This window comes from Hyperoodon ampullatus (genome assembly GCF_949752795.1).
Source record: "Hyperoodon ampullatus genome assembly, chromosome: 14".
NCBI lineage: Eukaryota > Metazoa > Chordata > Mammalia > Artiodactyla > Ziphiidae > Hyperoodon > Hyperoodon ampullatus.
The window spans coordinates 44252503-44265723 of record NC_136927.1 but is presented as its reverse complement, the minus strand read 5'-3'; the positions used below and the strand labels follow the sequence as shown (position 1 = coordinate 44265723).

Below are 13221 nucleotides of genomic sequence, written 5' to 3'. Positions count from 1 at the left end.
TACCTGGAGATGTAGGGGGTGAAGATTTGCAGTTAGGGGTGGGAATGGGGTTGGGCCTAATATTGGGGTCTAGGTGAGGATCTGGCTTGGAGTTCATGTTCGTGTGTTCTGAATGGGCCTCACTGTGGGACCTGCTGGATGACATTGGAGTCATGCTTGAGTATCCTGGCAGATGGAAGGGAAAGATCTCTTGGGAACATTAGTGTGGCTGGTGGGGACTGGGCTCTAAGCATGGGATGGTGGGGCATTGAGGCTTTTGCCATTGGTTGGAGGCATTATGTACCACTGGGGCAACCCTTGAGGGGACTGGGAGGGGCCTCATAGCAAGGGTCAAGGCACTTGAGTCAGTGAGAGCCTGGGAGGTGGGAATGATTTTTCGTTTTCAGATGAGGAAACAAACTGAAGCTCAGTGAGGTTAAGTAACTTGCCCAAGATAGTGATGGACAAAGGGAGGATTTGCACCCAAGTCTGCTGACTCTTAATTTGCTAGGATTTCCCAGGCATCAGCTTCTGGTGAGACCAAAACAGAGATGGAGACACGTGGGCTGGGAGGTGGGGCAGGACAGGGTGGCAGAGCTAATGACATCTGCCAAGACAAATGCCTTGGACAAATGGAGCTGGGCCTGGGGTGGGGGCCAATTCCTCCAGCTGTGAAGGGCACCTGGGTGCCCTGGGTGTCCAGAGAGAGAGAAAGTGAAGTCCCCAAGAGGAATAGGAGGTGAGGGGGTTGGGTGAGGGTGAGCCTGCCCTCTGGGGTGAGATTCGGCCCCACGTACACTGCCCACCTGTGCATAGCACCAGATCGGGTGACTGCCTCCCTCTTCCCCTTCTCCCTTCTCCACTACCTGGCCTGGCCCATGCCTCACTGCACCCACTCAATGGGCCTAGTCTAATCCCCTGACATCACCGCCTGCCCAGCACAGGCCCTGCCTGGCAGCCTTGGCAGCCCCCAGGCTCAGAGACACAATTTAGGATCCCCCACCTCAGAACCCATCTTTCCCTTAACCTCTTCCCTCCTTCAGCTCCTAGTTCCTATCGGGTTTACCCCAGATCCAGTCCCAAGCTGGGGGGGGCAGGTGTCTAGAATCTGTCCTGGCCTTGCTGTGTGACTCCAGGTAAGTAGCTTCCCCTTTCTGGGCCTCAGGCTCCTTATTTAAGTCTCCTCTACCCCCAGCTAATCACGTCAACCTGTTTTGGCTTCCTCTCAGCACCTTGTAGCTTTAGGAAATTTTGTTTGTTTATGAGTTCACATGTTTGTTGTCAGGGGACCATTGGACTGTGTGCCCCTTATTATTCACCCCGGTGCCAGCACATAGCAGGGGCTCCATCGATAACTGCTGACTGAATGTATACATGGGTGAATGAATGAACAGATGTAGCTCCTGCCTTAGCAGGAAGCAAATGGACCTTCTCCCTCCACACCAGCCCCAATGGGGGAGAAAGATAGAGCAGTATTTCAGCCCTGAAACTGGGTGGAAGCAGGGTGGGGGTCTGACCCACCATTTTCTGACTCGGCGGGTAGACAGGGGCTGAGAAGTGAATCTCCTTTATGGAGAGACTGGGAAAGCTCTGGAGAAGGACCAGAACCCCGGACTTGTCTCTCTGCCCTCCCTCTCTGCCACAAGGCTTCCCCGGGCGGGGGTGGGGTGGGGGAGGGGAGGGCCTCAGGTATATGTCTGTGTGTCCCTGTGTGCTTTACCTGGGCAGAGGGCAGCCACTGACCCAAGATCTCCCAGGATAGCAGAGGCTGAGACATGGCTAAATCTCAGGACTCCTGACCTCCAGCTGCACATGTGTGTGTTTATGCACACGCGTGGCCATGGTGTGTGTACACGCCATATATATATGTGTCTGCTCCAAGCATGTGCCTCTGGTGGGGCCTCCGGGTATGGTTGTGTGTTCATAGGCGTCTGTGTGGACGCATGCGCAGTCCTGTGTCTGGCTTTCCCTGGCAGGGTATGTGGTATAACACGGGTGTAGGCATGTCCACAGAGTGTCAGCTCCACGAGGGAAGGGATTTGTGTCTGACTTGCTCCCTGCTCTATCCCAGCATCTGGAACAGGGACAAGCACACAGTTGGGGTCAATATATCCTTGACTGAATAAACATATGAAAGTGTGTGCACATGTCTGGTGTGTGCCCACTTGCCAACCCGTGTGTAGACGTGCACATGCTCTTGTGTCTAAGGGTGCACCTGGGTGTGGGTGATGTTGCTGACGTGTCAACCTCCTGTACCTTTTCCAAACTCCTCAGGAGCCAGGGCCCAATGCCTGGGTCCCCGTGGGGCGGAGCAGGGGGCCTCCTCCTCACAGGAAACTGGATCCCTGGACGTGCAAAGCAGCAGGGAGCAGGGCGGCCCCTTTGTCCCCCGATAATCCCCTCCCTGCCTGGCCCCCTTTCTCCCAGCAACCGGGATTTAAGGTCGAGTTTGGGGGCTGTAGGGGACAAGGGTGTCACCTCAGTGTCCCCTTGCCTACCTATTCCCTGCCCCCGGGGCTTCTGCACCTGCCCTCCCACCCTGAGGGTGTGACTCCTTCCCTCCCTCGTGGGCGGCCCTAGGGCTCAGCCCCAGGTATAAAGCCACTTGAAGGGCAGGAGGAAAGATGCCCCAGAACCACCCGGAGACTGCAGAGAGGAAGGAGCCCAGGAGAGAGCATGAGCTATCATCCGCCGTGTGAGTGAGGGAGGGCGCCAAGGTCCTGAGACCAGGATGGGAGGGGGTACCGCCCGGCCCTCTGGCCCATCGGTCTCAGGTGCCTGGCTATTTTACATCTGTTGCGAACCTCCAAATCCTTAAACACAGAGGACTTCATTCGTCATTCATTCATTCAAGAAATTTACCAAGTGCGTGTTAGGCGCTAGGTAGTATTCTAAGCATTTGGGGACACAGCAGTAAAGAAACAGACAAAAAGTTTGTTGAGTGAATGAATGAATGAATGGGCCTTCACCTTCAGGCCTTCCCTTAAGTTCTAAATTTCTGGGAATTCAGGAATGTAGACAGGGAAGCCAAGGAGGCCACCCTGGTTTGTCTCTCGTCTCCATCATAGCTGGTGGCCCTAGGGAATTGCCCTCCTCTCTGATCCTCACACTGTTGGCGGGGACAACTGGGCCCGACCCTTGAGAAGCCAATTTGGCAGGATTTACTCAAATTTAAAATAAATACACCCTCCAATCCAGATATTTCCAATTTCAGCAGTTCCCCAAGAGGCTGGGATAAGGATGTTCACGGCAGCATCCATTCATTCAAAAAATATTTATGGGGGTTTCCTTGGTGGCACAGTGGTTAAGAATCTGCCTGCCAATGCAGGGGACACGGGTTCGAGCCCTGGTCCGGGAAGATCCCACACGCCGCGGAGCAACTGAGCCCGTGCGCCACAACTACTGAGCCTGCGCTCTAGAGCCCGCGAGCCACAGCTACTGAAGCCCACATGCCTAGAGCCTGTGCTCCCCAACAAGAGAAGCCATTGCAATGAAAAGCCTGCGCACCGCAACGAAGAGTAGCCAGCTCTCCACAACTAGAGAAAAAGCCCACGCGTAGCAATGAAGATCCAACACAGCCAAAGATAAATAAATAAAATGAATAAATTTATTTAAAAATATATATATATTTATCAAGCTCTGCACTAGGTGTTGGGGAACCAGCAGTGAATGAAGCAGGTGAGGTTTCTTCTTTCCTGGAGCCAACATTCTAGGGGGAGAGACAGCAACAAGCAAGTAGACAAATAAATCAGTGAGGGATCTGTAAACAGCAGACGTCTCTGAAGACTACACATCAGGGAGACGGAGGGGCTTTTGAGTTGAGGCCTGAAGAACGAGAAGGAGCAGCCTTGGGTAGGGTTGTGGGGTGCTCACGGCAGGACCCAGCAAGGCAAAGCCTGCACGGGGTGCTGCAGAAAAGAGGGGCCAGGCCTGTAGCCCACACAGAGGACTCTGGCTTTCACTGTGTTAGGTGGGAGCCATGGGAAGTTTCGGGCAGAGGAGGGATCTAGCTGGACTTGGAGAGTTGCGGGGTGCGGAGGGAGGCAAGGGTGGAGACAGAGACACCAGCAGACAGAGAGGTAGTTCGCTTCTAGATACTTCTTTTCATCTTTTAAAACTTTTTTATTGAACATAACGAATGGGGCTTCCCTGGTGGCGCGCTGGTTGAGAGTCTGCCTGCCGATGCAGGGGACACGGGTTCATGCCCCGGTCTGGGAAGATCCCACATGCCGCGGAGCGGCTGGGCCCGTGATCCATGGCCGCTGAGCCTGCGCGTCCGGAGCCTGTGCTCCGCAACGGGAGAGGCCACAACAGTGAGAGGCCCGCGTACCCCCCCCCCAAAAAAAAGAAAATAACGAATACGTACAGGGAAATGTGCACAAGTCCTAAGTATATAGCTCAATGAATTTTCACAAAGTCAAGGTATGCTTGTCATAAGTGCTCAGATCAAGAAACACAGGCAGACCGAGGGGGTTCCCTGGTGGCCTAGTGGTTAGGATTTCAGGCTTTCACTGCCATAGCCCAGGTTTAATCCCTGGTCGGGAAACTGAGATCCCGCAGGCTGCACAGTGTGGCCGGAAAAGAATTAAAAACAGACCTCTTGGCCACCTTTTAAGGACAGAGCCAACAGGATTTACTGTGGGTTGAACAAAGGAGAAGGAGAGAATGAGGCGTCTAAAAGGACCCCATGTTTTTGACCTGAGCACCTGGGAGAATGCATGTGCTCTTCCCTGAGTGGGGAAGGCTGGGAGAGGAAGGGGAAGAGGGCATCTTGAGCTGAGCATTGGATTTTTTTTTTTTTTTTTTTTTTTTTTTTTTTTTTTGCGGTATGCGGGCCTCTCACTGTTGTGGCCTCTCCCGTTGCGGAGCACAGGCTCCAGACGCGCAGGCTCAGCGGCCATGGATCACGGGCCCAGCCGCTCCGCGGCATGTGGGATCTTCCCAGACCAGGGCGCGAACCCATGTCCCCTGCATCGGCAGGCGGACTCTCAACCACTGTGCCACCAGGGAAGCCCTGGATATATTTTTTTTTTGAGCATTGGATATTTTGACTTTGAGAAGCTTATTAATATCCAAGGGAAGATGTCAAGCGGGAAGTTGAATACATGAGTCTGGAGTTCAGGGGAATATTCTGGGCTGGAAATAATGGGCTTAAAGGATGGTTCTGCCCTGACTTGGATACACAAGATCATTGTAGGCCACAAGGGCTGTACCCATTTGAGGAGTTGTTATGATGAATGAATGGTCAGGTGAGGCCGGGGACTTGGTGCTGACCTCTGATTTCTCCTGCCAGGCGCCCTCTGCTTGCTGACCCTGCTGCTGCGACCCCTCAGCCTGGGAGCCCCCATCTCCCCAGCTGAGCCCATCAGTCAAGCCTACAGCCTGGCACTCTACATGCAGAAGAATACTTCAACACTGCTGCAGACTTATGTGAGTGATACGGCACGAGCAGGGAATGAGGGGAGAAGGGCGCCCCTCCTGGCCCAGCTCTGGGTAGGGGAAGCAGAGCAAGGCCAGAGGAAGGCTCCTCCACGGGTCCAAGGGTATAAGGACTCTGCCATCTAGAGACATACTCCCAGGAACGTTGTCACTGATGGCTGGCTGACCTTGGGCAAGTCATTCCTTCTCTCCCAGTCTTAGCTTCCTCATCTGCCAAATGGGCTGATGATCCTGCCTTGGCTGACCTCTCAGGACTGTTAGAAGATTCAAAGGAAGCACATAGCGGGAAAGGCTTTAGGGGATCATGAGTCTTTCCACAACTACCTCATGCCCCGTGCTTTCTTTTTTTCTTTTTTTTTGATAAATTTATTTATTTATTTATTTATTTTTGGCCGCGTTGGGTCTTTTTTGCTGTGCACGGGCTTTCTCTAGTTGTGGCAATTGGGGGCTGCTCTTTGTTGCGGTGCGTGGGCTTCTCATTGCGGTGGCTTCTCTTGTTGCAGAGCACAGGCTCTAGAGCTCAGGTTCAGTAGTTGTGACTCACGGGCTTAGTTGCTCCGCAGCATGTGAGATCTTCCTGAACCAGGGCTCGAGCCCATGTCCCCTGCATTGGCAGGTGAATTCTTAACCACTACATCACCAGGGAAGCCTGCCCCGTGCTTGCTTGAGCCTAAGCCATGCTGGGAAGTCTAGCCTTATTATCTTATTAAAATATTTATTTATTTATTTATTTTTGCTTCGTTGCTGCGCGCGGGCTTTCTCTAGTTGCAGCGAGCGGGGGCTACTCTTCGTTGCAGTGCACAGGCTTCTCATTGTGGTGGCTTTTCTTGCTATGGAGCATGGGCTCTAGGCGCATGGGCTTCAGTAGTTGTGGCACGCGGGCTCAGTAGTTGTGGCCCATGGGCTTAGTTGCTCCACGGCATGTGGGATCTTCCCGGACCAGGGCTTGAACCCATGTTTCCGGCACTGGTAGGCAGATTCTCAACCACTGCACCACTGGGGAAGTCCTTAGCCTCATTATCTTACTGAGTCCTCAGATAGTTCTGAGAGGTGGATTTACAACCCATTTTACAAATAAGGAATACTGAGTTTTAGAGAGGGGAATAATTTGCCTGAGGTCACAAAACCTCAGGTCTAGAAGTTCAAACTGGCAGCCTCCTGATTGGGTCTGACCCACAGATGTTTTGTTTAGGCCATGCAATGCTTGTTCAGATTTTGTGTACGAGTGCCTGTCAAAAACAGGCACAGGGATCCTATTGGCCTCCTGCCACCCCCACCCCCCTCTTAGTCCTGCCCTCTTCCCCGAGTGACATGATCTGCCTGGCCCCTGGAGGCCCTGGTGTTTGTGACTCTTCTGCTGTGCTATATTCTAGGTCCATGTGAAGTTACTTAATCTAGTTTCTAGTCTCATATCTGTCACCAAACCCTGGGTAGCTTTGGGCACCCTGAGCCTCAGTTTCCCCACTTGTAAGATGGGGATGTAGGACCAGATGATCTATCAATTAGGGGATTTATCAGTGTGCATTAAAATTCTGTGGGCCTAGGTTTGTGGAGGCGAGAACTTTAATGGAGAAGGCACTCAACTAAATTTAATAATATTAATAATTATTTATTAATGATTATAATAAAATGAACAAACATAAACCACTAAATGCTGTGAATAAAAAGGAAATAGGGCTGTAACTATTATACATTGTCAATAATATATTTATATTGAAAATATTGCAATAAGTAACATAGTCATAGTGTTCATGATACTAATATAAATATATAGTTCGTGAACGATATTAATGCCCTTATTGTATGCCAGATGCTGTGCTAAGTGCTTTATACATTGCGTTGGCCAACTAGTTCATTCAGTTTTCAGTAAAAATAAAAGACATCTTTTGGGCTTCCCTGGTGGTGCAGTGGTTGAGAGTCTGCCTGCCGATGCAGGGGACACGGGTTCGTGCCCCGGTCTGGGAAGATCCCACATGCCGCGGAGTGGCTCGGCCAGTGAGCCATGGCCGCTGAGCCTGTGCGTCCGGAGCCTGTGCTCCGCAACGGGAGAGGCCACAGAAGTGAGAGGCCCACGTACCGCAAAAAAAAAAAAAAAAAAAAAATTAAAAGACACATCTTTCATTTTCACCAAGAACTTTATTGAACAATGTATTCACTAACCGAACTAACTTTCTGGCCAGCCCAATATATTACTTATCTTCACCATAATAGTGCCACATGGGAATTACTGAAGCTGTGATTCAAAGTTGCACAACTTGTACGTGGAGGAGGCCAAACTGGAACCTAACAGAGCCCAGGCTCTGTGCTAGAACATTTCACCAACTCTCTGAGAGGCAGGGAATGGCGACTCCCCCTGGGAAGATGCCAGTCTCATGGAAGGCAGATGTGAAGTCAGGGGAGACCCAGGGCAGCCTTTTGGCCTCCTCACTCCTGTCTCTGTCCCTCATGCAGCTCCAGTGCCAAGGCAGCCCCTTTAGTGATCCCGGCTTCTCAGCACCAGAGCTCCAGCTCAGCAGCCTGCCTCCTGCCGCCGTTTCCTTCAAGACCTGGCATGCACTGAATGACAGGGAGCGTCTGAGCTGTGCCCAGGGGGCCTTCCTGGCCTTGACCCAGCACCTCCAGCTCGTGGGGGATGACCAGAGTGACCTGAACCCTGGCAGTCCCATCCTTCTGGCTCAGCTCGGGGCTGCAAGACTCAGGGCCCAAGGTCTGCTGGGCAACATGGCTGCCATCATGACTGCCCTGGGCCTGCCTATCCCCCCAGAAGAGGACACTCTCGGGCTTGTCCCCTTCGGGGCCTCGGCCTTTGAGAGGAAATGTCGAGGTTATGTAGTAACCCGGGAATATGGCCATTGGACTGACCGAGCTGTGAGGGACTTGGCTCTGCTCAAGGCCAAATACCCTGGGTAGAGGAGGTGGAACTTCCCGTCAGAGGCTGCAACACTTCTGCTTTCACAACAGACTCTTTTCTGCCTTGCTTCTTGGCTAGAACGGAGACACATCTTGTCTAGGAGACAGGGCTTGTGTACCATGTATTTGGGAAAATTTCCTGGTAACCAGGCCTCAAGGCGCCACTGCCTGGGCCTTCCTGCCTAGGTCCTATGGCATCCCTTCCAGATCTGGGTGGGACTCTATGGATATCATTTTATGGATTACCAGTCCAGTGGTACTGGTTGCTCACCTCCTGGGTGGAAAAAAGTATCTCTTTGAAGTGGCTTCACTTCCCACTCTAGGGGGCAGTACAGTTGGTCTCCTTCCTGGGCTCTCCCTGAGACCTTCTCCCTCCTGTAATTTCAGGGAGGTCCAGGGGCTGCCTTCTTGTCTCTGTCTACCTCACTTCCTGTATGAAGATATGGACTTTCTGAGCAACTAGGCCTCCCTTCTTGCTGGAGCTCATTTCCTCCCCTAGTCTACCTCTCCGACTGTGGCCACTGTTCCAACTTCCCATCTTAAGGGGCTTCACTCCCTATTCAATGGACATCCGATTCTTGAAAAACTAAGGATTCGTGTCACATCTGTTTCCTGCTCAGGACACATCCACTTCCTGTTCTGGGCTGAGAGATGGCATCCCTGGCCTGGGGCTCTCATGAATCTCCTATTTATACTGTGGCTTTTGCGGATGTCTGGGGGAACCAGTTTGTAACCCAAGGACCTTATTCTCCTTAAAGGTGTCTCCCCATTTTCAACAACTATATATACTGGTAACTTTAGTGTTCTTTTTATTTTTAAACATTTTATTTACAAAAAATTAATTTATTCTCGTAAATAAAACTCTTTTTAAGGGGTGATTTTTTTTTTTCTCTCCAGTAGACCTAACTTGGGGGGAAGGGAAGGTACAGGGATAGGGCAGAGGGAGGGGAAGAAGGGAAAGGACATCAAAGGCAAGGGGGCAGGGCCGCAAAGGGTGGGATGGGGGAGGGGGAGAGCAGCAGGTGGAGTGACCCTGGGGGAAGGTGGCTGAAATTTGTCTGGAGGAGCCCACCCACCACAGGGTCAGCAGACATGTCCCTAGCCAGGAAAGGACAGAGAGAAGGACAGAGGGAAACAGAGTGCCAGGTGTCCCCTCCTTGAGATGAGGCGCAGATGTACACACGCTCACATGGGGCCAAGAGGAGGCAAGAGATGGGGAGACAGAGATCCTCAGCGAGGCAGGCCCAAGCAATGGAGAAAAAGACGGGGAAAGCAAGGAAGTGATAGCCATGGGAAGTCAAAGACGGAGACAAGGAGGCCCCAGGGAGAAAAAGAGATCGAGAGCGTACAAAGCAAATAGAGAGATGGAGACGGTCGGAGAACACAGAGACGCTGCCGGAGATGGAGAGGGATGGAGAGGCGGAGACGGCCCAGGAGGGGACCGCGAGCTGCGGCGCGTGCCCCGCTCTCAGGCCGGGCCCCCGGGCGCCAGCTGGCCTAGGTCGGCCTCGGTGCGGCTCACCCACTCGCGGTAGAGGCCGCACACGCGGAGCCCCAGCACCTTGGCCGGAAAGACGCCCGCGGTGGCAGTGGCCGCGGCGATGGCGGCGGCGGCGGGCTCCGCTCGGGGCCCGCGGGTCTCGGCGCCCAGCGCGGCCAGCACGGCCTCCACAGCGGCGCCCAGGGCCCGCGCCTGGCGCGCTGCGTCCTCCAGGCGCCGCAGCAGGCGCAGCGCGCGCGGGTTCAGCTCGGCCTGGCGGCGGCGCACGACGTCCAGCAGCGGTGGCAGCGCGGCTAGCGCCGCCTCGTCCAGCCGCAGGCGCTCGGGCACCGGCAGGCCCGCGTGGCCCGGGGCCGGGGCGCTCAGATCGGCCACCGGCAGCCGCGGGGGCGAGAAGCCAGGCAGCCCGAAGGGGTCTCCCTGGTGCTGCACCTGCGGAGACGCGGCAGTCAGGGCGGCTCCTCCACCCGGAACTCAGCCCTCCACCCCTCTCCTGGGTCCTCAGTGTCCCCATCTCGTAAATGACACACTCCTGCCAACAGAAAGGCTGTGTTTGAGATAATACAAAACAACAAAAACCACCGTGCGCTTTACACCACTGCTTTGTTTCCTCATCTCCTCAATGGAGATAATAACCATATCAACTTCATAAGGTAGTTATGAGCCTGTTAAAATGCTTAAGGCAGGTCCTGACTCATTGGAAGGGCACAAAAAATGTTAGTTCTTTTATTAATGCTATCTTACAGACCCAGCTTCAAATCCTGTCTCCACCACTTACTAGCTGTGCCATTCGGTGCAAAACCGTTTCCTTCTCTGAGCCTCAGTGGTCTCCTCTGTAAGATGGGGGAACAGTTCCCTGTCCTGCCTTCCTACCACAGACCACTTGAGAATCACAGAAGATAGTGCAGGGACCGAGTTTCTTTCACTCCCTCCCCCCATTCTTCCCCACTTCTGCACCTGCTTGACACACAGCCAGGGGCTCAATGAATAACTGTCATGTGAATGAACAAATGAAAAGATAAAGGTGATTTGTAATTTGTAAAGATGCTATAACAATACCATTTATCCTTTCCTAACATTTTGCTTCTGGTTCAGGCACTGTGCTGCTTTAAACACACTATTCCTAATCTTCCCAATAATGGGTGTGATGATGATGATCACGGTCTTGTAAATGAGGATACTGGGACTGACTTATCCTAAGTCATCCATCTAGGAAGGGGCAGAAGCTGGAATTTGAACCAAAGTTGGTAGGACTACAAAGCTAGCTTTATTATCTTACTAGTGCTGTCATAATTATTAAGTTATTATATTTAATGTTATCAGTACTGCCCATGGTCACAAGTTGGCAGGGCTACAGTCTATCTGATTCAAAACTATACCCTCCCTCCACTACACCAGAGTAATTTGGGGAACTATCTAGTTTCCTTTGTCAGTGTCCTCTGGCCAACCAAAGATTTTGGCAGATCCTTCTCCCCTGTAAAAGTGTCCTCTTGGGATGGCATTTTTACCCCTAGATTGAAACCCCTTTTTAGCTTCTCTGCATAACACAGGTAGAAGAGTTCACAGCTCATCTTATTCAACTGCCTTTTTTTTTTTTTTTTTTTTTGGTCCCTTAGTTCCCCGACCAGGGACTGAACGCAGGCTCTGGCAGTGAAAGCGCCCGAATCCTAATCACTGGACCTCCAGGGAATTCCCTTAAGTGCCTCCTTGTACACCTGGGGAGTCCCAAGCTCATGGAGGTGAGATGACAAGATCACACAGAGCCTAAGAACATAGGTTTCCTGACTCCCAGACCAGAGTTCTCTTCACTCTCTCAGGTTGCTTCTGTCTTAAAGTACCAAGTAGGGAGCCTCCATGCTGAGGCTAATGGAGGGGCATTTGGGGCACAGACAGGGTCCTCCTCCAATTTGCTGTGTGGCCAGGGGCCAGTTACTGACCCCTCTTGGAAGCCCCAATTTCTGCAGCTGTGAAGTGAGATTGAGAAAATGGGTGGTCAAGGACCCCTTGATCTGTATGTACTTCCCCATTCCCCAGGACCCTGGTACCCACACCCCGAACCCCACTCACATATTCCTGGAGCAGCTGCTCAGCATATTTGGTGAGGAGGCGGGCAAGGCTGTGTGTCTGTTGGATCTTGGACTCCAAGTGGGGAAGGGGTGAGATTGAGGAGTCAGCCTGGGGATCCTCTGGTGGGAAAAGGGGGGGAGGAATGAGGGCACCCCAACCCCTTGCTTCTTGACTACTTCTTCCAGGCTGGCTCTTCCTGAACCCGGAAGCTCCACTCTGAATTCTCCACCTTTTAAGCCAGGCAGGCTCTGTCCCATTCCAACTGAGGGAAAATAGGGCACCAGACATTTGCCAAACGGTTGTTCTCCTGAAATGTGTTCCCTGTCCCCAAGTCATGGTTGAAATCCTATTAAAGCCAAATTCAAATACTGCCTCCTCAGTGCAGCCTCCAGATTCACCCCTCCTTTAAATTAACTTCTTCCTTCTACTTAAGGCCATTTGTTCATACTTCCAAGGCGGTTCTTTTAATATCTCTTTTATCTGTGAGAATCTGCCTCAGCCTGGGAGCCCTTCGAGGGCAGGGCTCACGTATCTCTGTACCTCAGTGATTGTTGGTGGAATTCAGCATCATCAAAGCACAGAACTTAAAACTGAAACAAGCCTTTAAGCCCATTTTACAGATTGGGATACTGAAGTGCCATTTCTTCCCTGATGGTCCTTCTGTGCAAAACCGTGGGCTGGGCACCGTACAGTTTCAGTGAATCAGCAACCGGCCTTAACCAGAACAAGTTAGAGGGTGGTGCCCCGGGAGGAAGAATACATTTCCCGAGACGCCTAGCGCGCGTTCCCAGGGCATGCTGGGGACTGTAGTCCTAGCCCGGCAACTCCCGATCCGCCCCTCGCTAGAGTTTGCCCCGCGGGTCCCTATCCTTAACAGCCTCGACTTTCGTCTCCTGTTGTTACTTACCAGCCCCTGTGGCCCAAAGACTTCCGCCCCTAACTTTACCCCTCCTTCTGGCTCCCAGCTCTGATTCTTTCCCGGTACTCAGATAGGGTCCCGGCGTCCTGTCCCAGCCACTACCCCAATTCTCCCCCAGGGTGTACTCGAACCGGTAATCTACCTCCTGAGCCAAAGTCCCCGAAGGCACAGCCCCAGGCCTCCTCTAAACTCTGGCGCTTACCCCTTCCCACAGCTCACGCACAACTCACCCGCTCGTTACCTGACACCGGGGCCCTGCTCTCCCCCGCTCAGGCCGCTCCCTTCCCGGACCTAGGGGTGGCGGGGACCCAGACCCCAGCTTCCAGCCCTTCTGACCCCTGCTCCCCTCGGCGCTCGGCATCCGGCCCTTCAGCCCCTTACCCAGACTTCCCTCCCTCCGGCTCAT

General features: G+C 52.9%; 2 protein-coding genes across 2 annotated transcripts; one reads left to right on the top strand and one right to left on the bottom strand.

Annotated features, from left to right (window-relative positions):
- Nucleotides 1–5283: 5283 nt before the first annotated feature.
- Nucleotides 5284–8328, top strand: LOC307063058 (cardiotrophin-2; the record flags this gene model as incomplete). The annotated part of the gene is made up of 2 exons (XM_079719046.1): nucleotides 5284–5409; nucleotides 7870–8328. Exons 1-2 carry the CDS (start codon nucleotides 5374–5376, stop codon nucleotides 8326–8328), a joined length of 495 nt encoding a protein of 164 aa, XP_079575172.1. The 5' UTR covers nucleotides 5284–5373.
- Nucleotides 8329–9796: 1468 nt separating this feature from the next.
- CTF1 (cardiotrophin 1) lies at nucleotides 9797–13221 on the bottom strand (the record flags this gene model as incomplete). The annotated part of the gene is made up of 3 exons (XM_079718545.1): nucleotides 9797–10261; nucleotides 11897–12015; nucleotides 13197–13221. The coding sequence occupies 3 exons, from the start codon at nucleotides 13219–13221 to the stop codon at nucleotides 9797–9799; spliced, it is 609 nt and encodes a 202-aa protein (XP_079574671.1).